We start from the raw sequence: 27,937 nt of genomic DNA, 5'->3' as shown, positions 1-27,937 counted from the left end.
TGGCCTGGACTTACTGTACGGCTCTAAAAATAAAATCAAATGTTTGAAAGGGCAGAGAGGAGCACAACAGAGGCACGCCACATACTGTAGTCACACATCGTGATCGACCTGACCCTTTGAAGGGGCCATTACGAACAAAACGTGGACTTTGAAATGGCTTTTAACCCTCAGGCCTCCGGCCGTCCAAACCCCCCACCCCCCCTTTTCATTCTCTGGTGGAATGGAGGCACATTCAGCCACTCATTTCTCTGTGCAGCGGCGTGAAAGAAGCCAAACACAACACTGTGCTGAGAGCAGAATATCTAGTTTAATCAGAGTTTATTCCGAGTGCTGGGTCCAAATCACTCGAGGAAAACGACTGCAGCGGCTGTTGTGTCACTTACTATACATCCTCAGCTGCAGAGCGGCTTCTTTTATGTGGATTTCTATATGCTAATACCTTAAATTGGCTCTGGATCACCATAGATAATAAGTGTGGGTGCTCTTAGGCAAAATGGAGATTTTTTTAATATGTTTCCTGGAGGGAAATTGCCACAGTAATGCTTGTGTAACACACCATATATTGTACAGTTTATTGCTGGCTGCTGAAAAGCATTAAAAACCAGATTGTTGGGAACAGAAGATGTGACTGTCAGTCAAGCCCAAGAACGGAAGTGCTGTGCTTTCAAGCAGAGTTTCCAGAAATAAATTTAAAGTGAAAATTCTGTATTTCTTTAGCTGGCAACTTTTCACTGACTGTAGTTACCCTTGAAATTTTAATTTAGATCTAATTTAGAAAGAATGATAATACATGACTCAACTCACAAATGAAAACTTAAATGAAAGTTCAGTAAACACATGCTGAAATCACCTGTTCCAGCCTGACTTGGTCTGGTGTGGCCTGCAGCTCGTAAAAACTAATCTTAGCTATCTGTGACTTGATGATATGATGAACATCAGAGTCAGTTTGCTGACCTCCGATCTTAAGCCTCTGCTGTTCAAGCTCAGCTGCTGTCATTATCCTGTAACTGTGACCTGTGGTGAAGTGAGCCTTCTTTCCAATCTCCCAAGATCGTGTTACGTTTACGCTCACTTTAATGACATCATTATGAAAAATTACTGGCAGCAAACCGGAAAAGTAAACAAGCTCGCTGAGAAGAAGCTCAGAGGAGATTTTGCGCTCAGTTAAGATCTGTTGGACGGGGTTCATCTCTGAAAGTCTCACCTGTGTGACATCCTGCTGTCTTTTCTATCACGACCGCCGACTGTCCTGAGTCCTGCTGTCTGCTGGACACCTGAGCCTGCCACAGACGCTAACACTCAGGATATTTTGTTAAGTTTAAATCTAGTACCTAATATATCTAATTTCTTCTTGTTTTGTCTCTGTCATACAATGTGTCTTGCAGGTGGGCGACACCTGAAGGGGCCTCACTGATTCATTCATAACCAGGAACCAAACATGCCTCAACACCTCTCCTGGTCACGGACTCTGTCACATCTGCACGCAGCAACATCTGGCTAAAGTTAGCCAGCATCACACTGGCTGTAAAACCCCTGAGTGCACTGAACTGAGTGCTAGCACTGTTTACACAAACACCCATTACATTGCTTGCTCACCACCCCCATCATCGTTTTACTTTTTGATGTTACGTTTTAGAGAAACAGAAATTGTAAAATGCCAGGTGCTATCGTTAAGTCCGATGCTGACACAAGTTTATTTCCTCCCCGCAGCTTCGCTAACTGGGGATTGTTCACTTTTCTTGCTTACAGATTCAACTTTGCATTTCCACACGAAATGCATGTTTGTGTTTACTGAAACAGAAGTTTGACTTGAGGACTTTTCACGGCATGGCTTTCCATTATGGCGTTACTCCATTTACTCAAGCAGCCGCCTGAAGTGCTTCTTTAATGCACCGATTCCATAGCTGAGGTTGCATAATTCACTGAACAGCGAGCATGCATTATAGAACAGCACCATGCCCCAATTTGTAGGAAAAAAAAATAGTGGACTGCTGGCACGGAAAGCAAGTCAATGTGTACTTTTTCAAGCCTGGAATCACTTTCATTATGAGGTAAAATGGAGGAATTTGTCTTGGTGGCACTTCAGTAAACACACAGTGACGGCTCACAGGCTTCCACTGTACATGCTGACACGTAAGGATAAAAGGACCTCACATGGAGCAGAGACTGCAGGACAAGTAAATAAGAGGTCTTTTCGTGGTTAATAGCAATGCTCCAGCTATGGTTCCCCTCCAGAATGAAACGCTGCTTGATGTGGAGCACAATGGAAGTGGAAGAAAAAAGGAAACGCCGGAGCTAAAAATAACAGGGGAGCAGAAGTGGTGCACGCAGCACCAAAGTGAATTCTGAAATGAGATTTTGATCAGCAGTACCAAACCGAGGACATCTCGCACCCACAGTCACAGCACAGCAAAGTGTCTGCTGAAGGACAAACCACACAGTCCACAGGACACGTGGACTGTCCACATTTAACGTCTTGATTTGACATTGTGTGGCACGTTGTGCGGTTCAGGACACACAAATCAGGAAGAGGGGACGGGAGAGGGTTCAGGTACGTCACATGGGCACAGATGTTGAATTAACCCAACAACTATTTTTATTTTCAGTCCCAAAATTAAATAGTTTGTCCCCATACCTGCAGTGCAGGTGTTGCAGATGCAAACTGTCCGTATTTCCCACATGTTCACATTGTCTGGTTTGTTTGTAGACGTCACTTGTGAAGCCTAAAGTGGCAATAAGGGATCTTTATTGTTACGGCCCAAGGAAAATGAAGACTAATAAGCGAGACCTCTTCTGAAGCCACTTATGACGGGAATGTGCTGATGCTGGTAGCCCAAGATGTCTTGGCCCAAATGCTGATCATAAATTTGTCTGCAGATTGCAGTGTGCAAAGTTTTTAAAGAGGCCCCTGGTTGGTGGACCAATGATCTATGAGTCAAGTGCCAACACTGGCTCAAACATTGGTCGGCGTTCGGGGCCAACAACGGCTCAAATGTCGGTGCCTTGTGTGAATTTTGAGTCCAACTGATGGGCCAACATCATTTCATTTGTTGTTAAACGTCGTTTACTGAAGGATACGGTCACACAAATGCTCCTAATCTTCAGGTTCAACTTTAATGGCGTAAACGGTGTGTGAGTGTAAAATGGTCGACATCACGCCGTAGTTTTGTTGCACAGCTGCTGTGTTGACTGTTCGCTTTGTCAGCACCTGTAAAAGCTTCACAGATGGCAGTCAGCTCAGCCTCAGGCGAGACATCACTTCAGGTAGTCAGCTGATCAGAACGAGCGAAGAGTTGTGCTCAGGCTCAAACACAGCCACCTGAGGCATTACGCAGGAACACCTCACCTCACTATCGTTGAACGTTGTTCGAGACACATAAACACACCTTAAAATGATTTAAGCACGACGCTCACCATTTCAACCGTTTTACACTCACACGTGTTTCACTTTGCTCCTCTTTTTCCCACCGACTGCACAGAAGAAGTGAGACGACTGCGTAAGAACGGAGAGAAGTTGGATAATTTAAGGCAAAACTGGGGGCAGGAACACAGAGAGTCACAGGGTGCAGAAAATGCATTTATACACGTTGCTAATGTAGCTGATGATGGAGCTCCTCGGCAGCGCTCGACTGATGCTGACGTGCTGTGGCGTGCCGAGCCGCAGGAGCAGCCGCAGACGGAGCTGAGGGCGAGTTGGGGTCCGCAGCACGAGCAGACTCAGCTGCCAACGCCTGCAGCAGCGAATCTCCCTCCCTCACAAACGGCCTCTCCCAGCCCTGTGCTTCACCAGCGGCCGACAGCGCGCCGCCATGACACGGCAGGCGAATGCTGCATCCTCAGACAAGCCGTACTGTACCGAAACACAGCACGCCAGTCAAACCCCGGACAGCAAACTGCAGCATTTTGCGTTTTATGTCTACAATAAAAAGCCTTTTGTTAAGTAGTGCAGCAATCTTCTCTTTTTCGATGCAAATATTCACAAATGTCTGAGAAACAGACAAGTGAGTCAGAGGCCACGCTGGAACAGCTCAAACCAGTCTTTAACCTTTTTTTCTGAGTGCAAAATGATCAGTGAGATGATTGAGTTTGACATCTGAGCAGCATTCGTACTGTTGCTTTGACTGAGCCGTGGCAAGTCAGAAGAGTCAAATCTGAAGTTTGTCATTAAGCATCAGCAGCAGGAACTAACCAGCAGAGACGTCAACACGCTGATGTGACAATATTAGTTCCACTCAAGCTCTAATTGCATGTTCAACCCGTGTTATTCGTGTGTCGCTGGGCACACATAATGAATGAAAACGAATCACACGACAACTCAGGGCAGGTCCCTGCAGGGTGGAGGTGGGCGGGTGGGGGGGCACCTTATTGCATGTGTGCACACGTGCTTTCTGTATGTGTGTGTTTGTACATTAAAAAGGGAAAAGGGGAAGGGTGTCAAAGGGCAAGCACACCCGCTCAGCGTCGCCGAGGACGACGCCCAGGGCAGGAAGACGACACTGTGCATCAGTCAGGGCACAGAGGACGACACCGCCGCCCACATCTCCTGTGATTCCTGACAGCATCACAACCTCCTCAAACCCAACCTGACAGCTCGAGACGCTCCGCATCGCAGGGAAACAAGACTTGACTTTTCTTCTTTTTCACGCAGCCGCAGCTTGATGAAATGAAGAGGGGAGAAAATGTCCTGAGTTAGTGGGAGAGAATGAAAGGAGGAGGAAGAAGGAGGAGAAAGGAGGAGCACAAGGAGGTGGAGGAAGAGGAGGACAATAACTGAACACAAAGAGAAGATGATAAAGGAAAAAGGGACAAAGGAGGAGAGTGAAAAAAGTATCAGCAAGGAAGGAATGAAGAGAGGGTGGGATGATAGAAAATCAGATCGTGAAAACACACCATATAGACAAAAGTATTGGGACAGCTGACCATCACACCAACAGCAACTTTAATGACATCTCATTCTGAACACACAGACAGCTTTGCAGCTCTTCTGTGAAGGCTTTCCACAAGTCAAGTTCTTCCACACCAAACTCATCCAACCATGTCTTTATGGAGCTTTGCTTTGTGCACTGGGGCACAGTCATGCTGGAATAGAAAAGGGCCTTCAACAAACTGTTGCCACAAAGTTGGAAGCATAGCATTGTCCAAAATGTCTTGGTGTGCTGAAGCATTAAGATTTCCCTTCACTGGAAGTCAGGGGCCGAGCCCAAACCCTGAGAAACAGCCTCATAAAGAGGAATGTCTGGATACTTCTGTCTATATAGTCAGAGACGAGGAAAGTGAGTTAAAGTAGAAGAAGAGGACAAAGGAGAGGAAGAAAAAGTACTGGTCAAACCAGGGGGAGAAGGAGGACAATCTGCAGAAATACAAAGGGAAAAATAAGCTAAAGGAAAAGAAGAGAGAAAGACACTGAGAAGACAAGAAGAATCAACAGGAAAGAAAATAGCATAAAAGAGAAGATGAAGAGGGTGGAGACTGAGAAGAACATCATGAAGATGAGTGCAGGAATGAACAGAAACAAACAGCAAGAAAACACAAAGAAGGAGGAGAAGAACAAAAAGCAGGGGGGAGGATGATGAGCGAGGAAGAAAAAGAACAACAAAAAGTTAAAGGAGGAGGAGGAGGATGAAGAAACGTGATTATATGTCCTGGCATTACATTACGTACTGGAGCATCCAGCCATGTACTCATCTGCTTCCCACTCACACATTTTGTCACATGTCATCCCCCCTGCTGCTCCCTCTCTTCTGTTGACACTGTCGAAACAACCAGAGAGGCCACAAAATGATCTGTTCTGGTGACACGACGCGGCACATCATGAGCTGGAAATCGTCCTCCACACATCCCTCTGCTCTTTCAATTCTACTCTGAAGTATCTAATAATAAACCAGCCAGCCCCCAAAAATAATCCCCTCAAAAAGACAAGATGTTGCTGAAGCTCCTCTCAGCCTGCCGCAGTCAAACACTCACCTTTTGTGGTTTCGTCTTCGATGGGCTGCTTGAAGAGGGTGATGTCCTTAAAGGTGCAGAGGAACAGAACCACCTTGTCGTTCTCGTTCCTGATGGGAGCCACCTGCATGTAGAACCACACTGGACTTCCTGCAGGAATGTCACAAAGATCGTGGGTGGTTAGAGAGACCAGGAAGACATCAGCCTCCAAAGGCTCAAAGGGAGACTTGATGGGCGAGCGTGGGTTTGGCGGGTTTCACCTGTGAACACCTGTAGCATGTGGGCTGGCACCGGGTTTATGCTCAACTTTAGATGAAAATAACGAAATATGTGCCATGAGCAGTCACAGTATTGAGCTGTGAGCCCTGACGCATCCCATAATGTTCAAAAGAACAATTCGATCTATCCAGTGATGTTGATTATCTCCTGCCTGGCGTTTAAATTACACCTTTTCAAACAGGTGGTGTGGTTTTAACAGCTTAATGTTAAGGTCATCACTTCTGAGGAACCCGCTGTTCTTTCTGAACCTCGGGCCAGCTGAGGTTTCTGTCACTTTATTACCTCCTCACAGGCTTTCAGGAGATCCAAAGTTCAGCACAGCTGCACACACATTAATATCATAACGTCTGCGGATACGAGTTGCTCACAGTCACCATCCGTCACATTTGAATCAGCCTCGCTGAGGGCCCTCCGGATTGTCAGCAAATCTGAGCCACTTTAAAACTGATCTTGTCATTTTTTAGTGTTTCCCCCTTTCTGCCTCTTGCATTTCGCTCTTGTGGGTGCTCAGTGTTGTGAGATAGGAGCATTTGGATCTATTTTTGTCCACACTTTGTCCACTATGCTCCTGACCAGGATTTACTGCTCACTGCACTGCTGCTCCGTCACACTGGACAGAAGAAGTTTGCCCAGGTTAACCTGCTGAAGTTCTGCACTATCATTAATCACATTAGGACTTTCATCATTTACCCATAAAGGTTTTATCTGACATCCATCCATCCATCCATGTAATAATAGCAGTGGTTAAAAAATGGACGATTCGTGTCCACGTATACGAACCCTAAAGATGTCTGTTGGTCAAATCCTCTCCCCTACCAGCAGTCACGTGATCCATTAATATCAGGAAAGTGTTTAAGAAGAAACTCAAAGTCAAATAAGTCGAGGAAGTCAGAGAGTGTTCTGAAGCCCAGGAGCCAGAACGACGAAACCTTGTTCACTTTGTTTCTCCAAATGAACTGTGGAAAAACTAAAACGAGCTGGCAGCACCAAGAGGCCTCTGAGGAGAGCGAAGGCTCAACAGCTTCGTCTGTATTATTCACGCCACTGGGAAGCAGGGCAGCAACGCCAAACACGACGTGATGTGGACACAATTCGAACCCGAGTCAGAGTTCAAGTTCGGGGAGGAAGACGGTAAGCGACACCTGCTGGCTCAAGCTTCTCAACAGTGACTGCTTTTCTGTGTTTTAGGTGCTTGCAAATTAAACATATTTGGGCTTGACTGGACAAAGAACAAAGGTGTCACATTGGACTGCGATTTTCTGACATTTAAAGTGTCTGATTTCTGGATGGTGAACATAATCTGGACACATAAGGTTGAGTTCTCTCGGCGTTGCAAACAGATGTCAGCTTAGTGAGCACTCACGGTTCTTTCTGTACAGCAGGATTTCGAAGCAGTTGGACTCGTAGTTGTCGAACGTCTGCCTGACTTTGTCGATGGTCTTCTTGTCCGTCAGCTCTCCGTACATAAAACTAGAAAAGAAACAGCAGCGATCAATAGCGAGCCGACCCGCTGACCCCTCTTCCCTGCGTTATAGCATATCACACATGTCTGGAATGGGACTGTCGATCTGTTATCTTTACCACCAGGCCTCCATTAAGTTTCATGTTTGATTTTTACAGAGTAAAATCGACGCAGCAGCAGAAATTCTGCTCACAGTGAAGGACTGTGGTCGGTGCTGGACTGGTGAAGCCTGCGTTTCCTGGCATGGTTACTCCTTAAAGGTCTGAAGACATTTTAATCTGTGCTAATATAATTAGTCTGATTGCTTTCTTTTCCAACAGCCGCAGTGTCTTCTAGGACTAAAACACACACAAAGAGGTGCTGAAAGTCAGGGAAACGATATCAAAACCAGTTCGATTTCTCCCTGCAGATCACAGAAAAAAACTTACCGAATATTTTAAACCATCTTTATTAGGAATACTTTTTGTGTGTTTTTATTTTTTATTTAAAGTCGCATGATAAGGCAAGACAGCGATTCTGTGTTTAAATTTCAAACTCACTGACTTTGGATGGAGACTCGGGGATCTTGGGAGCCTATCACAAAGCAAAGCACGGGGGGCTCGGCTTTGTGTCTATGAGCTGCGAGCAGATTTTCTCTTCAAGAAGTGATCAGACTGTTTAATCAGAGTAACTGCAACTGAAAAGGAATACAAATTCGTGTAGTATAACAATATTTTTTCTTGTTTTCTCTCACATTAATCATCTTGTGTCAAAAGATCAAAAATGACTCTCCAAAATGGCACTGGGCCCCATAAACAGGAATCCATCCTCCACCACAGCGGCAGCAGCCTGTGAGTTTAAGCTCACTGGGCTCTTCTGTCCTCTCGGTGTCACGTCCGAGTGGACTGTCGGTCTCGGCGTCCCCCTTAGCCCAGAACAGCAGCGGATAAAACTCACTGCCTTTTTAGTCGCCAGCTAGTCAAGGCCGTCACTCCCCAGTTGAGTCTGAGAGGCGCCTGAGGAGAGAAGTCGTCCTTTGGAGTTAAATTTTAAAACATCTTGAGTGACAGGCGAGCGAGGCACCTTCGTCGGGCTGGACCGGGCCGAGCTCCCCTGGCAGCTCTAAATTGGATTCATTTCAGAGTCTCTCTGTGCCGTCTCCTCGTCTCTCCTCCGTCTCTCTCTCTTTAAAAGCAAGCTGTAAGGCCCAGTTTTACTCTGCTGAGCTCCACACTTTCGTGGCATGACATCAGAGCAGCTCTCTAGCTGTAAATAACGTTAGTATCCAACAAGCAGCTCTCCAGATCGGCACTTTTAATGATCACAACTGAAGTGAGGGATGGAAACAGGAGGGTAAAAAAGTGTCACTTTCTAATCCTCTCTCTCCCTCACTGGGCCTAAATAATGGATGAAACTGAATAATAAGGCGACATATTCGGAGATTTCTGCAGGATAAACGGAGCACTTTGAAAAGGCTGTGGGTTTAGTTTTCAAAACAATGACTCGTGGCTACTCTGCTGTGGGTTTAACTCATCAGGAGGCTGGTGCTGAAAAAAGAAATATTGGTTTCTGCAAGTTACATTCATAAGTGGAGCATTTAAACCATTGAAAACACGTAAACACAGGGACTAAATAAGACACGTGGATACTATTGATTCATTAAGAAAGTGTATGCAAATGCTTCAGAGTCACACAGAAAATTACGGCATATTTAGTCACGTTGTGAGTGCAGTTACGATAAAGCAGCTTAAGAGGCGTTCCTGCTCTGTTGCTACACTGTATGTAATACATGCTTTAGTTTTCCATTAAACAACAGTAATTCAGCTTTTACCTGCATGTGCTGCTTTTCTGCATGACCTCAGCTCTGTGGAAGCCAGACAGCTTGCAGAATCCGTCATTGCTGTAAACTACAGGCCATTCGACGATCTGGGCGTTTCCCAGGAGGAAGCTGGTCTCTGGTGGACGGACAGGGACAGAGAGCACATCAGCCCCAATAAAAGCATCAAGCTTCTGCAAAGCAGACTGTACAGACACACGTTAGTGTGGCCTTGGTCAGGTTTAGTTTGGCTCTTCAATGACTTTGACTTCACGCCACCCCTGCATAAGTCAGTGCCAAAAGTGTCCAACCCAGTCTAAAGAAGTGTGGACACGCCTCTGGGGCAAACCCATCCTTAAGCTGTCTTGCTGGTGTCAGAAGTCTAGACACTACTGTTATACGGAACAGAACACTTCACAGTCACAAGGAAAGATTAGAGCAACCCATCACCCTTGAATGGCGAGTTCAAGTCCTTTCGGAAGCCGCCGCCTACTGTGTGCCCTTTGGAATTAAAGAGCTGAGTCAGTTTGAATCATCTCCACCCTTCTGCTCTCCTCTTTCATTCCAACAAACTACTGATCTGGATTTTCAGCAAAAAGTGGTTGAACATTTGTGATTTCTCAACCTCAGTAGTAATCCTTTGTAGATGCTTATTCCCCCACCGGACGGGCAGGAAAAATTTGGGTGTGGTGGAGTGATTAATGTGAAAAAATTAATCACGCCCCCCCTTCATTAGCCGGCTGATGTGCCCTTGAGCAAGGCACTTAACCCCCCAATATGCTCCCCGGGCGCTTGATGCTGCCCACTGCTCCTGTGTGTGTTTCACTGCATGTAATTTGCCGGGTGTTGCATGTGTGTGTTCAACTAAGGATGGGTCAAATGCAGAAGACGAATTCAGTGTGTGTGTGTAAAAATATATATACTGTCAATAAAGCTGATTCTTAATTGTTATCAGAACTGGAAACGCTCTGAAAAAGATCATTTAGCTGATAAGGAGATGCCTGCTATCCCCTGCATCGCCGACCAAATGTCCCGTCCCAACGCTAACCTGATCCCCAAACCCTCACACTTCAGGATGATTTTGGTCTGCAGACTCCTGCTGAAGGGCTCATTTGTGCAGCGATGCAGGGGATAGCAGGCACCTCCTTATTAGCAAAAAGGTTCACCATCTCCCCAATGCTCACATGAACTCTGTCAGCTATGAGAGAGGAAATAATTTCCCTCTCTGTCAATCCCCTTGTCAAACCTGAAGAAGCTACTTGGGGAAAAAGCAGAAACATGTGCAGAGGAGAAATTTCTCTCCTTCATAAGCACATGGATATTAATTATTAACTTCATATACTTTGCATGCCGATAGCTTTGGCCACCAGGGACAGCAAGAAAGGTGGTATACGCTGTTTAACTACAACATTGGATGTACGAGTGCAGGGCTAGCAAAACAAATGAAATTACCCTTTAGAGTAACTTTGTCATAGTGTGACAGTACAATCAGGTGTAGAGATGGTCTCAAAAACCGACCCTGCGCTGCATTTAGGGACACTCAAACGTTCACAAATTGACACTCAGTACAATGAAACCTCACCAGACTTCAGCAGCTGACCAAGTCCCAGATGTCAGCATGTCCTTGAAACCACCAACAAGAAAACATCAACAAATAATTTTACTACAAGAATTTTCAAGCTTCTTTCCATCAGATATTTTCTGTAGGTGACTCCTGAGTTTCCCACACTGAATACACCAACACAGAGGACTTTTCAAAGCGGCTTCTGTTCCAGTCACTTTAACGCACATCCCCCTACAGCATCGCAGGTAAAGTTCAAGTTATTTTTTACAGCAATCAGACACTCACTGCACCCAGTGGCTCTTTGAAAGGTCAGAGAAACTGTCACCCTTTTTAGAAAACTGCCAGCAGTGTATGTGAGGTAGATGCTGTTTGTAATTACAGAACTAAAGCTGCAGATGACGTCCTTCAGCACCTGCCAAATCTTCTAACTCTGACAGATCTTCCATCACTCACAGCTAACACAGCTGGCTGGTATGAGAGGAAATTTTGGGACGAAGAGATACTGGCACACTGTGAGCATGCCCAAAAACACGACAAGCATGCAGCGTTTCCCACAGCAAAGAGAGCCCAGCACTGAACTGTGGCACTGCGACACTAAACTTCTGCAGTGAAGCACAGACGGGTGAATTCCTGAAGCTGTGGGCAGCTGTTTCACTGCAGGTTTTACAGAGTAATGAGTAAAACCCTCCAACAGCAAAGTGATTTCACTTGGCAGCCATCTGATGATGGGAAAAAATGTCACTATGAAAAAAAATGCTGCAGCTGAAGTCAGGGAAAAACTTGCTGATATCTTGTTAATTAAACAACAAATTGGTTCTATATATCAGTCAAACTCCTTCCAATAAGCACCTGACAAATACTAAAGGAAAATATTATGTGGCATTTCAGACCAAGCCAGTATTCTTAGTACAGTGACCTTTCATTTAATGCTAATTATCTGCATAAGGTGTAACAGGAGGCTGACAGGATGACACTGAACCGCTGCAGAAGAAGAGGAAGAAGCTGCTTCACACCTCATCTGGAGAGTTTTATGGACTGATTTGAGATCCTCCTGCATGCATGAGTCTTTTCTGCCACAAAAAGAGACTTTTCACTGCAGTTTACAGTCAGTGTGACAAGAAAAGCTCTGGAAGTGCTTACGTTGATGAAAAGCGTGGAGAAAAATCAGATGCAAACGACCTGCTGATCACGTTCCACAGCTGGAGTCGTTACTACTGAGCCAAGCTTCACATCACTCAGCTGAGCCTGTCTGAAATGTCCCAAAATGGCCACCGTCGGGGGGGAGAAAACTTCTACAATCACAGAGCTTTCATGTCGTGTTGGAATAATCCTAAAAATGACTTCCCAAAGGGTTCAAACTCATGCCCCAAGTCAACAGCTTGGAAAGTCTGCAAAAGTCTGCTGACTTTGACCTCACGTATGCAGAAACGGTAAACATTAGCTTGGTGTCACTCAACACTAATCTATGCTTAAACGTAACATGTAATCAGCTGCCGTCCACGCAGAGCAACTGTGATGAGAGGGAAGAGTCGAACAAAGCAGGACTTTAGGAAGTGTGCAGCAACAAGTCCGCCACAAAAACAATGAAAGCTTCAAACAGCTGACATGTTCTGAGCAGTAAAATACAACACGTCTTCTCAGTAACATCCACGTTGTTCCTGGGTTACCACCCCAGAGCCCCTCCTGAGGAGAAGCCCCTCCTGAGGAGAAGCCCCTCCTGAGGAGAAGCCCCTCCTGAGGAGAAGCCCCTCCTGAGGAGAAGCCCCTCCTGAGGAGCTCCAGGAGGGGCTTCTCCTCAGGACCACATGCAGGGTCAAGTAACAACATGGTCTTTTACTCTGGCACCACAAACTAACAAACTAATAATGAAACTGTAAAACTTGTGTGGTTGAGGCTCCCTGGCTGGTGGCGCCTCACATTTCTTATTCACTGGTCTGCACAAATCACACCAGATGCTGCAGTTGCATCATGGGTAAGGAGTCAGAGGGTCACACTTTAAACGCAGGACAATCCAGAACAATATCAGCCTCATCTGTCCTCTGCCTCTCCTCCCACACAATTACTGAAGTGTGTTTTCAGCACAAAAAGGAACTAAAGTTACTTGGATTTATCACCTTCTGGTTCTAAACCTGCCGGCCGAAGCCTCCCGTCTGCTGACTACGAGCTAACGCAACACGCACAAAAAGAATCATCTCGACCTTTTCTGCTCTGCTCTTCATCACAACCAATTACTTAGCTGGACCCAAGTTCGACCGGGCGTCCGAGGCAGCATTCGGACCGTCTGAGGCCTGAAAAGCTCAGCTGAAGCCTGCTGGTGAGATTGTTTTAGAGATAACAGCTCTGATTCCACCGTCAACAGGCTACATGAGACCTTTTCATTTCAGCAGTTAAAACGAAAGTGAAACAAAGAGTGGATTAATGCAGAGGAGGCTCACACACCGCAGCCTGTCTGTTCTGTCCCACTGAGAGGTGGTGTTTACCTCCAGTCCGTCTCACAGGGACGTGCTGTACTTTCACCACGTTCTCCTGTAGCTTCACATGCTACGTCAGCACACAAAACTCACTCAGAACTTATGAAACAGCTGATATTAATCAGCTAATCAACTGATTCATTTAATTTGATTTTGACAGTGGTGTAAAGTAAGTAAATGGATTTATGCAAGTACTGCACTTACTACAATGTTGAAGTACTGCTACTTTATTAAAGGGTTTCAATTTTCTACTTTGTGCTGCTATTGTGCTACAGTTCAGAGGGAAATGCTGTCATTTTTACTACTTTTATTTGACAACTGAGATTTAGTTTAATAGACGAAAATACAATCAACAAATACATGATGATGTCATGTGATTACAATAAACTTTATTGATCCCTGGTGGAAAATTCACAGGCTAAACGAGGAAGATAAAATGTCATCATGTATGAGTTTTGATGTTAAAACTTTTTTTGTACTTTAAATGTAAATGTAAATTTAAACTTTTATTTTGACAGTATTTCTACACTGTGGTACTTCCTCCACTTCTCTACCTCAAGATAACAAAACAATTCATGATCACCACATAACGACATTTAAATAAATTATTGCCAGGATGGCCAACCTCAGCTTCCATACACATCCTCATTTAGATAAATAAATACATCAAAATTAAACCAGAATTAAAAGGCCACTCAGAGGAAACTGTTTCTCAAAGCAGCTAAAGCTCCAAACACAAAGTTTATATTCTCTGTTTTCAGTTTCCAACACTGCAGATCAGAATCAGAACTGTCTTTATTGCTGTGTAAGTGCAGAAGCTTCATGTTACTAGGAATCTGTTTTAGGTGCATACATAAAACGTAAGAACGAGTAGCATATCATAACAGAGTAAGATAAGGTAAAATAGAATAAAGTAAAACTAAATAAAATAAGGTAAGCAAAATAAATACGGTTCTGGAGATAGTACAAATGGTACAGCTGGTGATGCTGCTCGCATCACCGCATGGCGCATGTTAAAGCTGGGACACTTCTCACCTGTGCACAGGTGTGCACATATGGACAGCTGTCTGCTTCCAGGTTACACTCAATGTTTTTATGCTTTTAGATGTTTTTATGCTTACTGAGACATAAATTGCCCATTTGGGACAAATAACAATTTGGCTTTTAAAAGCCCAAAAGTAGTTAAAATATTAGAAATAAGAACAGCGGGCTAACAAACATGTCTCAAAACCACACACCGAATCCGAGCAGCAGCTCAGCAGCTCAGCAGTGAGCGCCGAGCATCGCCTCAGCCCCGGAGGCTCCACCACCGCCATGACGGACACTTTTCTGGAACAGTCTTCTTGACCTCATCTCCGCCCACCCACCCACAATCCCGACTGTCAGCCAGGCCAATTACTCCGCTGACTTTAGCGCGAAGACAGAAGAGCGATCAGTCTGATCAGAGGAGAGAGAGCGCGTTTCCCTCAGGCCGGTGCCAAGGCCGGTGCCAAGTCCGGCGCAGCCCGCAGCGCAGACTGCAGCACGTTAACACGGTGAATAACTGAGGAGCCGTTCGTTATCGATCCCGGCACGTCCCTCTTTTAACTTCACAAGCTGCCACTTGATTCCAGTAAACAAAACGCAGCTCTACAGTAACATATTACATAATAACACAAAGAAACTAAAGCAGGATGTTCATTTCAGACTCCACTCCTTCCTCTGAAAGGCCTCAATAACAACATTAACAATAATCGTGTCTAATGTGGGTGACAGACAATTCCTGACCCGGTGGCTCCGGCTTCAGTCGCTGAGCTGCTATCAGTGTGTATTAATGAGCACAATGAACTTCTACTGTTCCGTTACTCGGTGTTTGTGTCACTGTGGTCTCTCATCCTGATCTCACGTCATTTCACCTCAAACAGACTAACGGGCTGCACAACAAAACGGTGCGTAAACTGTGGCTCCCGGTGAGCATCCTGAGACCAAAGAACAACGCACGTTTCTCCCAGCGCACGCAGTCCCTGGTACATAAAACTTAGACCAGCTTAACGTTACTTATTACGCCATAACCACAGAGGCAGCCTTGGAGCGTGGCGGGTAAACTCCATCACCGCAAAATAAACGCCGGTACAAAGTGAGACTGCGTGTTATGATCCTCCTCCAAACCTCCGCAGCTGCTCTCACATTAAAAGCAGACTGTATTCCAGCAGAGTCCGGGACCGAGCCGCCTGGTCGAGCCGAGCCCCAAAGCAGCCGCCCTCCGACGCGCGGACTCACCACTTGAACGCCGGACGATGTTTTCCAGAAAAGTGTTCTGCGGTGCCACAAGCCCTCTCTTTCCCCCGGGCATCCTGCTGCGGGCGGGCGGAGCTGGTGTCGGTCAGGGTCTGTGGCGGTGGGTCTGCTGCTCGGAGGTCGGTACTGAAGCTGGCTCTCAGTCGGACCGATGGAGAAGCTCATTGTAACCGTGCGCTCTGGCTGCTCGGGGCGCACTGAGCCACGGCGGCGGCGCTGCATCCCGCTGCCTGACCGGAGCGCCAGGACGCATGCGCGCACTGATATTCTGTGTGATGTTTACTGTTCGTGTCGAGAATCACGGCTGTAACGACGCTTTTATTTCAATCCAAATCATTAATGCTTGCACTTTTAGTCTGAAAGGTATAAAAATACCGAGTAACTATTTTGTTAATTTTCTAAAACTGCACTCCGTGTTTTCTGTCTCCAGTTATGTTATTCAGACCTGTTACACATCTGATCTATGCAGTGTTATTCTAATTACATGATACCACTTGCTATCATGAAAACAATACTTATGAGGCGTAGCTGACGACCTACTAAAGACAGCAAATTGTTTACTGGTGCACAATGGAGACATGACAGACCACATTATTATCATCAGCTTTTGGGTTGCCAGGTTGTGAAAAGTCCCTTAAGCAACAGAACAGTAGATAGTACATAAAAACAAAAGTCTCTCAATTTATAGAGTCACGAATGCTAATAAAAAGAATTAACATAATAAAATAATAATTCATATAAATCAATTATTGCTAAGGTGGCCTGCAGGCCAGAGTAAAAGAAGTCTGTAAATGTTAGGAGTGTGTGTAGCCATCAGAGACAACTTTTTGTTTATCAGGAAACAGATAAAGATCAAACTCAGCAGGACACGTTCATTTGTGAGCTTGAGAGAGCGACGCTAGCCGCTTCCCTCCACTACCAGTCTTTGTGCTAAGCTACGCTAACTACTTCCGGACTCCAGCTCCACATGTGAAGCACAGAAGTGAAAATGGCATCAATCTGATGAAACTTCAGGGATAACAAAAAAACACAGTGTGTTGTGTTAACATCAAACAGTGAAAACACCGTCTCCCTCTGCAGGAGTCCCTCAGGAACGCTCATTAGCTTGTATGAAGGGTTGATGGGGCCCCCGGGAGCCAAAAGCCCCCGCAGGAGCAGCAGCCGGTGCTGCGTGCGGGGCGTCACGTCTGTCTGCCCAACCTGACGCCTCCACGTAATGATCACTGTGCCGAACATACGACTGAGAGCTGCAGCGAGCTGCTCTGAGCTTCTCGAGTATTGACTGGAACCTCATAAAAGCAGGCAGACAAGTTCTGTATCACTTTGAATAATTTCAGATGAATCTGAGCTGCTTGATTTTATTACGGCCTGTAATGACACATCATCAGGTTCACATAAGCAGGCAGAAGCAATCCATGAGTATGGAACAGCTGTTTTCCCAAATGTTTTGAGTAGACCTGAGTGTGGTCGTTAGCAGTTCATCCAAAATGTCTTGGCTTGTTTAGTTTAAAGGATTTCTAGAGCGTTTAATAAGCTTAATAATTCAGTATTTCACAAAAAAGCAAAAACTAACCCATAGAATAGTCAGAAAACAGAAATATTTTACACATTTAAGATGAGTAACTGTAGGATCATCACAATAATGTGGCCGCCTGTAAAGGCTGCCTGGTGTGGCAGTTGCTGCTCACTGCTGTCTGCATGTTAGCTTTGAGCTAACGTTATTTTAGCTGGTGAACATCAGCCTTATAACTTATAGCTAACTTCAATGCGGCACGTCGTCGTCACCGGTAATTGTATCCAACTGCCTCATGTGTCATTCACAGGTGAGAAAACACCTGATGACATCACGATGAATGTAAACCATGAACGTGGCTATTGTTAGCACTCACAGCTGTCAAGCTAGCATGTTAGCATTGGGATGCTGTGTCTGCCATTCTTGTTTGACTAGCAAGCTAACAGCTTAAGCCCTCAGCCTTGTGGATGTCTCCAGTCATGAGGGCACGCAGGTGGGCAGGTAAGCAGGTAAACAGGCAGGTAGGTTTATCACAGACCTTTTTTGTAAGAGCATTTGTTTGTTTATTGTTAGGAGATTTTAAGCAAATATAACTGAAAATGCTTCCAAAATACATTACCAAGCCTACATTTAAAATTAAATGCAGCACAGAAAAACTTGGCTTGTAAAAATGAATCTTACAGTCAGTCAGGAAAAAGCAGATGGAAATGAGTTCATTAAGTGGAAATAAATTCAAATCCCAAATCTCTGCGTGTTAAAACACAGAGATGACTCATCCCACTGATCAACAGCTGTGAAATGTGAGCCAGTCAAAGACGAGAGACGCAGGAGAACAGAAACACGGTGGAGTCAGACTGAGTCAGGTGGACTGAGAGACGTTCAGCTTCACACGGACACACCTGTTCAACAGACACATCAGAGAGAGCTGGATGAACACCTGTCAGCCAGGAGGAACAGGCAGTAATGACACACAAAAGTCACAAAAGAAAGAAAGAAACAAAACGTTAAAATAAAAAGCTGCTTGGATTTTACTGAGAGCATAAAATATTGCATTTGAAATGATTTAATTTGTTCTAATCTTTTCTCACTGCCATCAAGTACAGCTTTTGTTGTCTCTCAGTGTGATGAATATTCCCCGTGACTGACTAGACTCTGGTCTTAAAAAGAATCAATTTAATACAACTAAAACATTTATATTCATTACATCCAAATGCACCCCAAGTGTGTGACCACCAATCCAGATCGTCCTGTTGATCAGTTCCAATAAAATATTCATTCAACAGATTAAACAAGAGACTCATGAAGGTGCCAGCAAGCTTCAGTAAAATCACACCTGATAAACACGTGAACGTGTTAATCCCAGAGTCTGAGTCCTCCTGACCGCACAGACACGAGTCCCAGAGATCTGGACCTTAATGGTTACAGCATTTTGGGAACATGAATATTTGGAAAGTACTTTCAAAGAGTTTTTTGAGTGTCAATACTTACAGAGTCACAATTAGGTTTAACGTGAGTGTGTGTGTGTGTGTGTGTGTGTGTGTGTGTGTGTGTGCGCGCGCGCGCTGGAGGGAAAGTTTTTCACTCAACACAACTAGAGGACGTGCATCACGGACAGCGAGGAGACTCTCCACGGGGATTTGATGACTGTAATCACTCTAATTACACCGCATCGCTAACCCCCAATTATGCCCAATCAGCATTCAGCAGGCGGGTCGACTTCGCTCATGCGGAACGTGCGCTCGCGGCCAGCGGCCTCGCAGCGAGCCGCACGCCAGCCAATGACAAACGTTTCCTAGATGCTCCGAAGAGACGCGCGCAAATCACCTCACGGACAGAACAAGACGAGCGACCAAAGCAACGAGGATTTCTGTTCCCGCAGCTCTCAGTCTGCACAGCAGTTCTTTCCCGCTCTGCTGCTCATCGAGTAGGAAGGAGGAAATGTCACACGGCGGACCTCAAAGGCAGCGGGGGGGCGACACTGAGCCCTCATTTGGAGAGGGAAGAGCAGGGAGAGACAGGGATGGAGGTAATGACCCCCTCCCGCCTCAGCGCTGATCAATGCACCGCCTCCACATCTGGAGGGAGACGTAGCTGCATCCCTCCTTATTGATCTCTGAATTTATTAGTCCAGCTCTCACCAGAGCTGCCCGTCCCTCTCAGGTCCTGAAAAAGGGAAGGAGATCCAATATCAAAGCAATGATCTAACCAACCTCCACCAGCACTGCCCACGACAAGCCTCCAACGCCAGGCCTGACTCGGGTCGTCCTGTCCACGCTGCAGGACGTGTGGCGGTGCTGAAGCTGGTGTATCACGTCAGCAGGCAGGACTGAGGTGAGGCTGGAAACAGCAGAGCTGAGGGACTCAGCTACTGCACACACGTCTCAGTTGTATTGCCAATGTGCTGTCAGGGGAGCAGAAAGAGGTCTTAATTGCTGTGTTGATCGATAAGAAAAAAGCATCAATACATTAATTGGGTAAAAGCTCTTCCCAGAGGTGGACTAATCTATCAGGGGGCATGAAAAGCGATGTTGTCCCCCTGTTTGACCCCCAGCCACCAGCACTGTGTATAAGTGTGTCACCTTTACGTTGCCAGTAAGTATTAAAGTATGGTAATTAGTCATTTTAATTTAATTAATTTAATTTAATTTAAATAGTAATTGTCCTCCTGTGGTGGAATAAAACCACCTGACCCTGATTTGTATGGAGATTTTATTGAGGAATGTTTGACTTGTTGGCACTATGAGCTAAAACCCAAACAGGATTTTGGAATCATTTTTGATTTTCAAAGCTGATTTTTTGCAGATTTTGAAATCGGCATTGAAGCTGGCTGAAATGCTGCCACTCAGGGGGCAGCTGTCAAGCTAGCATGTTAGCATTGAGATACTTTGCCTGCCATTCTTCTGTGACTAGCCTGCTAACAGCTTTAGCCTTCAGCCTTGTGGAAATCTGCAGTGAGGGCACACAGGTGGGCAGGTACGCAGGTAGACAGGCAGGTAGGTTTACCACAGACCTGTGACAGCCACAGATGTCGCTCGTTCTTCGTTTTGAGCATTTGTTTGCTTATGGTTAGGAGACTTTAAACAAATATACCTGGAAATACTTCCAAAATACATTGCCAAGTCTACATTTAAGATTAAATACAGCACAGAGAAACTTGGCTTGTAAAAATAAATCTTATGGTCAGTCAGGAGAAAGCAGATGGAAATGAGTTCATTAAATGGAAATGAATTCAGTTCAGATCCAGCCATACTAACCTCTTCCCACCATTCCCTTCATCCGACCTTCCCTGCCCACCTGCCCACCTGCCCACCTGTACCCTCATTAGTCTTGCAGTTCATATACGGACCCATTTCCACTGCCCTCACCAGGCTGTCTCGGTGGTGCCTTCGCCTTCCAGCATTTGTTCTGCCTGTCTGATTGTGACCCACTGAATGATCCACAGACTGATGGTTCTCTGCCTGACCCCAAACCGGATGGATTTGCCTGATTCGACTGCCTGCCTGGTTTTGACCTTTGCCACCTGTGATCCCTTTAAAGCTTAAAATTCAACACCTGCCTTCGTTTACACTTCCCAAACCAAAACTAAACGACTTGCGGTGAAACTGGATTTTTCGGGGCCGCGGCAGAGCTTCCGTTCCGTCAGGTTCGTAATCTGCACGTGGGACGCTCTGCTGCCTGTGCTGTCACCTGGTGGGAGTAGGAACAGCTTGCTGTGGTATTTGGCAAAGCTTCTTCCGCTGTGGTTTAATTGCAGCCTACATTTTGAATCTGCGATGTTTTTTATCTTCCAGGCGGACAGCGTGGAAGCCTTTGGAGGAGGCTCCCGAGGTAACCTGCCTGCGATCACTTTGTCTCTCTGTTAATGCTAATTACAGCAGTTTGTGTCTCCTCCCAACACATGAATGTTCCAGCTCCAACAGGCTTATTTTGGAGCTGTAATTCTGTAGCTTTTAATTAATTGCTCCCCTCTTAATCTTGGATGCACAGCAGCAGTTGCAGTTGCAGTTGCATAAAGACACACGCGCGGCACAGGAAACAGGTAGATAAGGGCTGCGGGAGGAAACACAGGCCTGACATAAAATCAGCCTTGTATTCGACAGAACTGCCAGCAAGAGGCAGGGATGTTTATTTCTAACTGAGAAAAGCCTTCAAAGTAAGTAGCTTTTAAGTGACATCTGCGCCATATTGGGCCCCACACATTTGGTGTCAGCTTGGCGGGGGATGGGGAGCCGAGTACTCCTCACAGCAAGAACATGGAGCAACGGAAAAACAAATGAAAAAGAAAGTTTTTTAACATTAAATGGCACCTTTTTAAACAAAAAGAAGAATGATGGGTCCTAATCATTTGCAGCTCCTTCACCTTTTCTATTTTGCAACCACCAGGACAAAGTTTCTCCTTGACAAACTGGTCCAAGACAGGACATCTGGATAAAGAAAGCTTGGTCATTTTGGACCAAAACTTATGTCCCGTTTTGCATCTAATTCACTGTATGTATTCATGATTCTAAAAGGAAACAATCAAAGTTTTTATGACCAAATTCCCGTCACCATCAGAGGAAAATGAGAAAACCTGATCCATGACATGTTATCTCTGAAACTACTCTCAGAATCCCCACAGCATGAATGTTGACAATTTGTTGACAGCCAAACGTTTTCTTATAACATCATAACAAATTTCTCCTCTGCATTTTTAATACATTTGCTGTATATTCACGGCCCCCAGAGGATGAAGCCGTACAGTTTCATGACCCTAAAACTTCTTCTGTTGTGCCACCATCAGGCAAACTGATCAGTGAAGTGAGATCTTGACATGAAGCGACCGTTTTCTCAGATGAGTCAGGATGTTTATGAAAGCACAGTGAAGTGTTTAGTTACCTCCTCATCCTCAGGCAGGAAATATCAAAATACCCATGACGAGCAGAGTGCTGATCTACCAATCTACAGTTTTAGTTTTACTGCGGATCATCTGGTCCAGCTGTGGAGACCTTACAGACTCTGACTGACTTCATCCATTCCTGTGTTATTTCTGTAAAACAAGAGGTGGATCTTCACAGCCCTCTGGATGAGATCATACTGTCATTTTTCTCCCATTGACGTCTCTTTGGTAACTGCTTTAACTTTGAGACGTGAGACGATCTCGCCAGCTGATTAAACTTTCCCACTTCCACATTAGCACTGAAATAACTTATTTACAGCAACTATTGGTCGACTGGTAACAAAGAGAAAGTGCAAAAGAAACAAATCTGTAGAACATGAGGAGAAGTTTTTCAGAAAAATGCATAGTGAGTCACACGGTCGCCCACAAGGGGCTATTAACGGCTTCTGTTTCCATGTCAACTGGGCGGATGATGTAGTTTAAATGGACAATAAGAAAGGTGCGTTACGTTAAGGTAAGAAAGATGTCTATAGATGTTTCTTTTCCTGTACTTTATCTCCTATAAGAGAAGAGAGCGACGAGGTGACAGAATGTAAACTGGTATGTTCAAGGTTACATTATACTGTACGTCATAAATGAAGGCTTCTCGGCCTTTTGGCTAAGATCAAGTGTAGTTTCTGTTCTTATCAGTTTAATATCTGATACGTCCTCTATAAGGGGACAGCATATTAAATGGATTTTTAGCACTGGGAGCTGAAAAAGGGGGTTGCTCCGTTCGCTCCACGCGTCCACCCGGCGTTGCAGCGCTGCCAGGAAAATTATTTTTTTTTGCATGTAACTTGCCGGGTGTTGCATGTGTGTTCAACTAAGGATGGGTTAAATGCAATGCAATGTCAAATTCAGTATGTAAAAATATATACTGCTAATAAAAGTTGACTTTTGATTCTTAAAAAAAAAATCTTAACTAAAACATTACACGAAGTTAGATGAATAAGATACAAGATGCATAAAGTAAGTTTACACAACACGATCTGAGATGAGATTACAAAAGAAATGAAACTGAATAAGGAAAGAGGGACGTGACAGAGGAGAACCAATGAGATGAAACGACGCGAGACAGGAGGAGGGAAGGTGACAACACAAAAAGACGAAATTAGAGGACGTGACAGCAGCACGGGAGTCGATGAGAGGACATGAGAATATGGCTTCAAATGAGAAGGGAAAGAAATGAAGATGAGACTGAATCATATAAACAGGATGTCAGTCATGTTCATATTACATGTATATGAGCTAACTTCCCGATCATCAGGTGACGTGTGCCAGACTGCGTGCTTCCTGTTTCAACCGAGAGAACTGGGTGACGCATTCAGACATCTTTGTGGCATCGGAAGCAAATATGTGAAGGCAAAATCTGTCCTTTTCCTGACCCTAAGTGAGCTTGTGTCCAATCACAGTGCTGCCCAGGTGGCTTATAGCAGAAGTGCACAATGGCACCTTTATGAGTGGACTGAGTGGGACAGGACAGTCAAACGATTACCTGAAACAGAACATTTGTCTTGAGGCTGTGACATAAATCAGGTGACACAACACACAGAAACAAAATGTCTTCATCACAGCTCAGAAGTCCAACATTATTCATGAGGAAATAACAGCAGCAGCAGTTTAACACTCGAGGTGTTCAGCTGTGGCCACTGGATGTTTGGGTCAACAGTTGTTGCGTTCTTCCAACAACAAAGACGGCGGCATTGGCGAGGAGGAAACCCAGACCATTTCAGAGGAGCGAAATCAGGCTTTTAAAAACACTCTGTGCCGCCACCTTGGTCAGGGAGCTGGAGAAAGAGCGGCTGTGCGAGGGCGAGGACTGGTTTTTACACGATCTGACAGTCTGCTGCTCAGCATGGTGCATTAAGTCGTGTTAAATATTTAGCTGCGCAGCCTTGAAACAGCAAAAATGGATGTTTAGAGTCCTCAGCGGATTTCTGACCTCTGCCGGCCTGCCTCCCAGTTTCAAGTTCTGTCAGACCGTCTGTTACATTTACTGGGATTAATTAACTCGACAGGGAGGTGAACAAATGATAAATAAATAAATGGCTCTAATTAAAAGTTTCAGAGAATGTCAAGAGGTAAAGGGACTAATTTCTTTTCGTATTTTTGAGCAAGAAAGGAAAAGTAGAAAAAAATAAAGATGACAGGAAGAAGATATGTTAGCTAAAAATCATCCAGGTCTGGGATCCAGGTCTGGGATCCAGGTCTGGGATCCAGGTCTGGGATCCAGGTCTGGGATCCAGGTCTGGGATCCAGGTCTGTCCAACCTGCTGCAGTGCTGCTGAAGGAAGGAAGGAAGAAAGAAAGAAAGGAAGGAAGGAAGGAAGGAAGGAAGGAAGGAGGAGTCAGAATCACAGCCTTCCTGTGGCTTCCTTTCCTAACAGGAAGCCACACAAGTGAGTGAACATCAGATGGTTTCAGCTCAGTGACGTTTCACCAGGCTGAAACACCGAACGCTCAACCTGTTTCTGTTCTGTTCTGTCAACAGCCAACACGAACGTGAGTTTGAGAAACGGCACATTTCATACGATCCCTTTCAATAAGGACATCCTCCAACAGGACGCAGTGTGGAAGGAGTTACTGCACACAGAAACAACACTGAAACCAGGCCAGTCCACAGTCAGCAGTCACACCCGTCACTAAAGTAAGAGCACGGACAGAATGGAAAAGGACGGCGTCACAATAAAAGTCCTGCTATGTGCTCTACTGTACAGCATTTAAGTATTAGCCCCCAAATACTAAAAAAACTGAAATGCTGGCATGACACAAGTCTGAAGGAGAAAAGTATTCATCGGTAAAACTTTAGAAGCCAAAACTGATGGAAACCACTTGCTAATCTTTAACAATGTGTTTTACAAGCCCGTTATATTATCCATCATGGAAAAGCTTTAAAAAAAAACCTTAAAAGTAACTGAAATTGATAAATAAACGAGTAAAAGTAAAAAGTAAAAAGTACAACATAAACTTCTGCACACGTTCCTCTGACTTGCTTGTGTAGTTTCTGGTCCATTGACACAAGCTTCTCCTGATGAACTGCTTTGTAACGTGGTGTTTACCTAAACGGATGAAGTGCTGCGAGGAGGCCTTCACAGAGCTGTGACATCCTGTCTCATGGTTTCATAAAGCAGCTGTGATGCCCACACACACACACACACACACACACACACACACACACACACAGCTGTCTCTGCTCGACATGCTGGTGCCTCCCTCATACAAATAAATCAGCTCAATAAACAAGATTAAATATTACAAAGCAACGTGTGCTGCTGGCATGTCAGTCTGCAGGTCGACGTGTCGAGCCGCAAACACACACACACACACACACACACACACACACACACACTGCATCCACAGCTGCGTGTGTGGGCTCGTAGCTCCTGCAGCAGCATTATTTCTGGCAGGCGAGTGGGAGGCTTCATACGTTCTAATACTTCTCAGTCTTCTTTGTAAGAAAAGGTTAAAAGCTGTCATCTCATTCATCAGACAAGCACAACAACAATCGGATCTCATTAACATTACAGAAATGTTACGTATAATGTGTGTGTGCTTTATATCCTCAGTGGGAAAATCCCTACAGGACGTGCCTTTCCACATCACAGAGCGCTAACGTGGACCGAACTCTGGGCCGCGTCTCTTGTTTTTAATATCGACAATCACAAAACGGAAAAGATTAGCCGGAGGCAATATGGGATTAAGAAGCTCATATCAATACACATTAATTCCTTCACAGCGGACAGAGGAAACGTACAGACGGAAGAGGACAAGAGGGAACAAGGGGAGGAAAAAGGAAAAGAAACAAGGAAGAAAATCTGAATCAGAGGAAACACGGAGGAGAAGAAGAGATGGGAAAAAAGAAAAGAAAGAGAAGCATCACAAGAAACGGAGGAAGAGAGGAAACAGGAGAAGGAAGGAAGAAGGCAAGGAAGGCTGAGAGGAGATGAGGAATAAAGAGAAGAGAGAGGGGGAACAAGGAGAGGAGAGATGACGAAAGAGGGAACAGAAGACTAAAGGGAAAAAAGAGGAAACAACAAGAGAGAAGGTGAAGGAAAGAAGGGAAGAGAGAGAGGAGAGGAGTGATGGTAGGATGGAGAAATGAATACTGTAGCTTGAACAAGAAGAGAGGGATGAGATGAAAAAGAGGGAGAGAAAATAAAACAGATGAGAGATAAGAGATGCAGAGGAAAGCTGAAGATGCAGAGCAAAGGAGGAGGAGGAGGAGGAGGAGGAGGAGGAAGAGGATGCTGTCTCTCTGCAATGATTTGGCAGAAACAGAGAAAGAGGAGAAGCAGAAAGACACTGCGGGGAGGAGGAAGATTTTATTTTTCTTGTTTTAGTGAAGGAGTGTCAGAAATAAGAGGAGAGGAACTTTGTGAACTTCAAAATAAAAGAAAGACAGGAAAATAATAACCAGAGAGGAGTTTTCAGTCTGAGGAAGCTCAGTCCCACCAACGTGATTCCTCTGGTGACACGTTTCTGCTGAGGAAACCCTAAACCTGACACGATCAGCCCCAACACAGGTGGAGCAGCTGACTCACTGCAGCTCACTGCTTCATACCAGATGAAACAGCAACACCTGCAGAAACGTCAGGTGACGTTTACTGACACAGTTCAAACACAGGGGCAAAGAAAGGCAGCACAACGGCATTCAAAGAAGAGCTTAAAACAATTAGATGATACAGTCGGGGTGCAGTACTTAACTCTAAGTTGACCCAAAAAGGAAATAAAATAGTGTAGCAGGGAAACAACTCAATCAGAGGCACAGGAGAACTGAAGGAGCTCCTGCTAAAAAGTTTCCTCACATTACAGATCGGTGTCTCAGAGTGCACATTCGTGATTTCAATATGCTTATTTAACTCACCCAATCGTTGATCTGTACCCTCAAATCGTTCTCTAAAATGAATCATTTATACCCTGGAATTAAATCACACTCCCAGGCTCAGATGTGCTGGTGAGCGAGAGCACGACTCCCCCTACAGGCCGACAGCTGCCATTACTGTTCAGTGCTGCTCACAAACAGAGAGTGGACAAATGTTTAGAAATAAAATGTCACAAAAGCTGAGATGGATGACCACGCTGGGTTCTTGGAAGAGGATATTATTTCCAGTAGTAGTTACAAGCTACAAGGCCGGATGCTGCAGAAAAATACACAGCAAACTAACTTGGGATGGGATCAGCCAATCAGCGTCACCGTGACAACACTTCAGGAAGTCACTGTGTTCTGTTGTTCACTAATGAAGCGCTCGGGCCCATAAATTAAACAAGATACAAACTGCAAACCAGTGAGCTTTCCGTGCGTGGGTAGACTGTGCCAGGCTAGTAGTTTCCCCCTGCTTCAAGTCTTTATGCTAAGCTAGGCTAACCACATCTCAGTGACAGGAACCATTCCCAGTCACACCAGATCAACTAAACAATGTTCATCTGGATGTGTGTGAACCAGAGGAAAAAGTTAAACCTATGAAGCATCAGTGGTGGGCGGGTCGCGTAGGGGCGCAATAATCAGCTGAATTATCAGCGCTGTGGTCTAATTAATTATGACAGTGCTCGAAGCAGGTCGTGGCCTTTTTCTATGGAGAACTCAGAGCCAATTTGTGCACTGAGGTGTTGAGAACCTTGCCAGTAATTACACCGAGCCCAAACAGGGGAAAAATAGTGTGGACGAGTGTTTGAAGAAGCTCCTTCGCCGCAAGCCATCAAAATATTCTGCTCGAC

The 27,937-nt window shown here is 45.1% G+C and overlaps 1 protein-coding gene and 1 non-coding gene across 9 annotated transcripts in view; one reads left to right on the top strand and one right to left on the bottom strand.

The window, feature by feature from the left end:
• The window catches only part of kcnh5b (potassium voltage-gated channel, subfamily H (eag-related), member 5b), a 108,066-nt gene that overhangs the window by 78,719 nt on the left and 1,410 nt on the right, over nucleotides 1-27,937 (bottom strand). Inside the window, exons 2-6 of one of the 8 annotated variants that reach the window (XM_046413740.1) lie at nucleotides 19,515-19,705; nucleotides 18,638-18,715; nucleotides 9,495-9,618; nucleotides 7,586-7,692; nucleotides 5,965-6,093 (exon numbers count right to left, since the gene is read on the bottom strand). In XM_046413740.1, the coding sequence (XP_046269696.1) occupies nucleotides 5,965-6,093; nucleotides 7,586-7,692; nucleotides 9,495-9,517 (259 nt within the window). In that variant the 5' untranslated portion in view covers nucleotides 9,518-9,618; nucleotides 18,638-18,715; nucleotides 19,515-19,705. Of the gene's footprint in view, nucleotides 1-5,964; nucleotides 6,094-7,585; nucleotides 7,693-8,417; nucleotides 8,680-9,494; nucleotides 9,619-15,773; nucleotides 16,380-18,637; nucleotides 19,706-27,937 lie in introns of those variants that run through there. The other 7 variants (XM_046413738.1, XM_046413745.1, XM_046413741.1 and 4 more) reach the window with 7 other exon arrangements.
• LOC124072546 lies at nucleotides 22,819-23,009 on the top strand. The gene has a single exon (XR_006845535.1). It is a non-coding gene; the product is annotated as a U2 spliceosomal RNA (small nuclear RNA).

Source organism: Scatophagus argus, chromosome 15, assembly GCF_020382885.2.
Source record: "Scatophagus argus isolate fScaArg1 chromosome 15, fScaArg1.pri, whole genome shotgun sequence".
Lineage (NCBI taxonomy): Eukaryota > Metazoa > Chordata > Actinopteri > Scatophagidae > Scatophagus > Scatophagus argus.
Note: the sequence above shows the minus strand (reverse complement) of the source record. Positions and strands in the feature narration are given on the sequence as shown.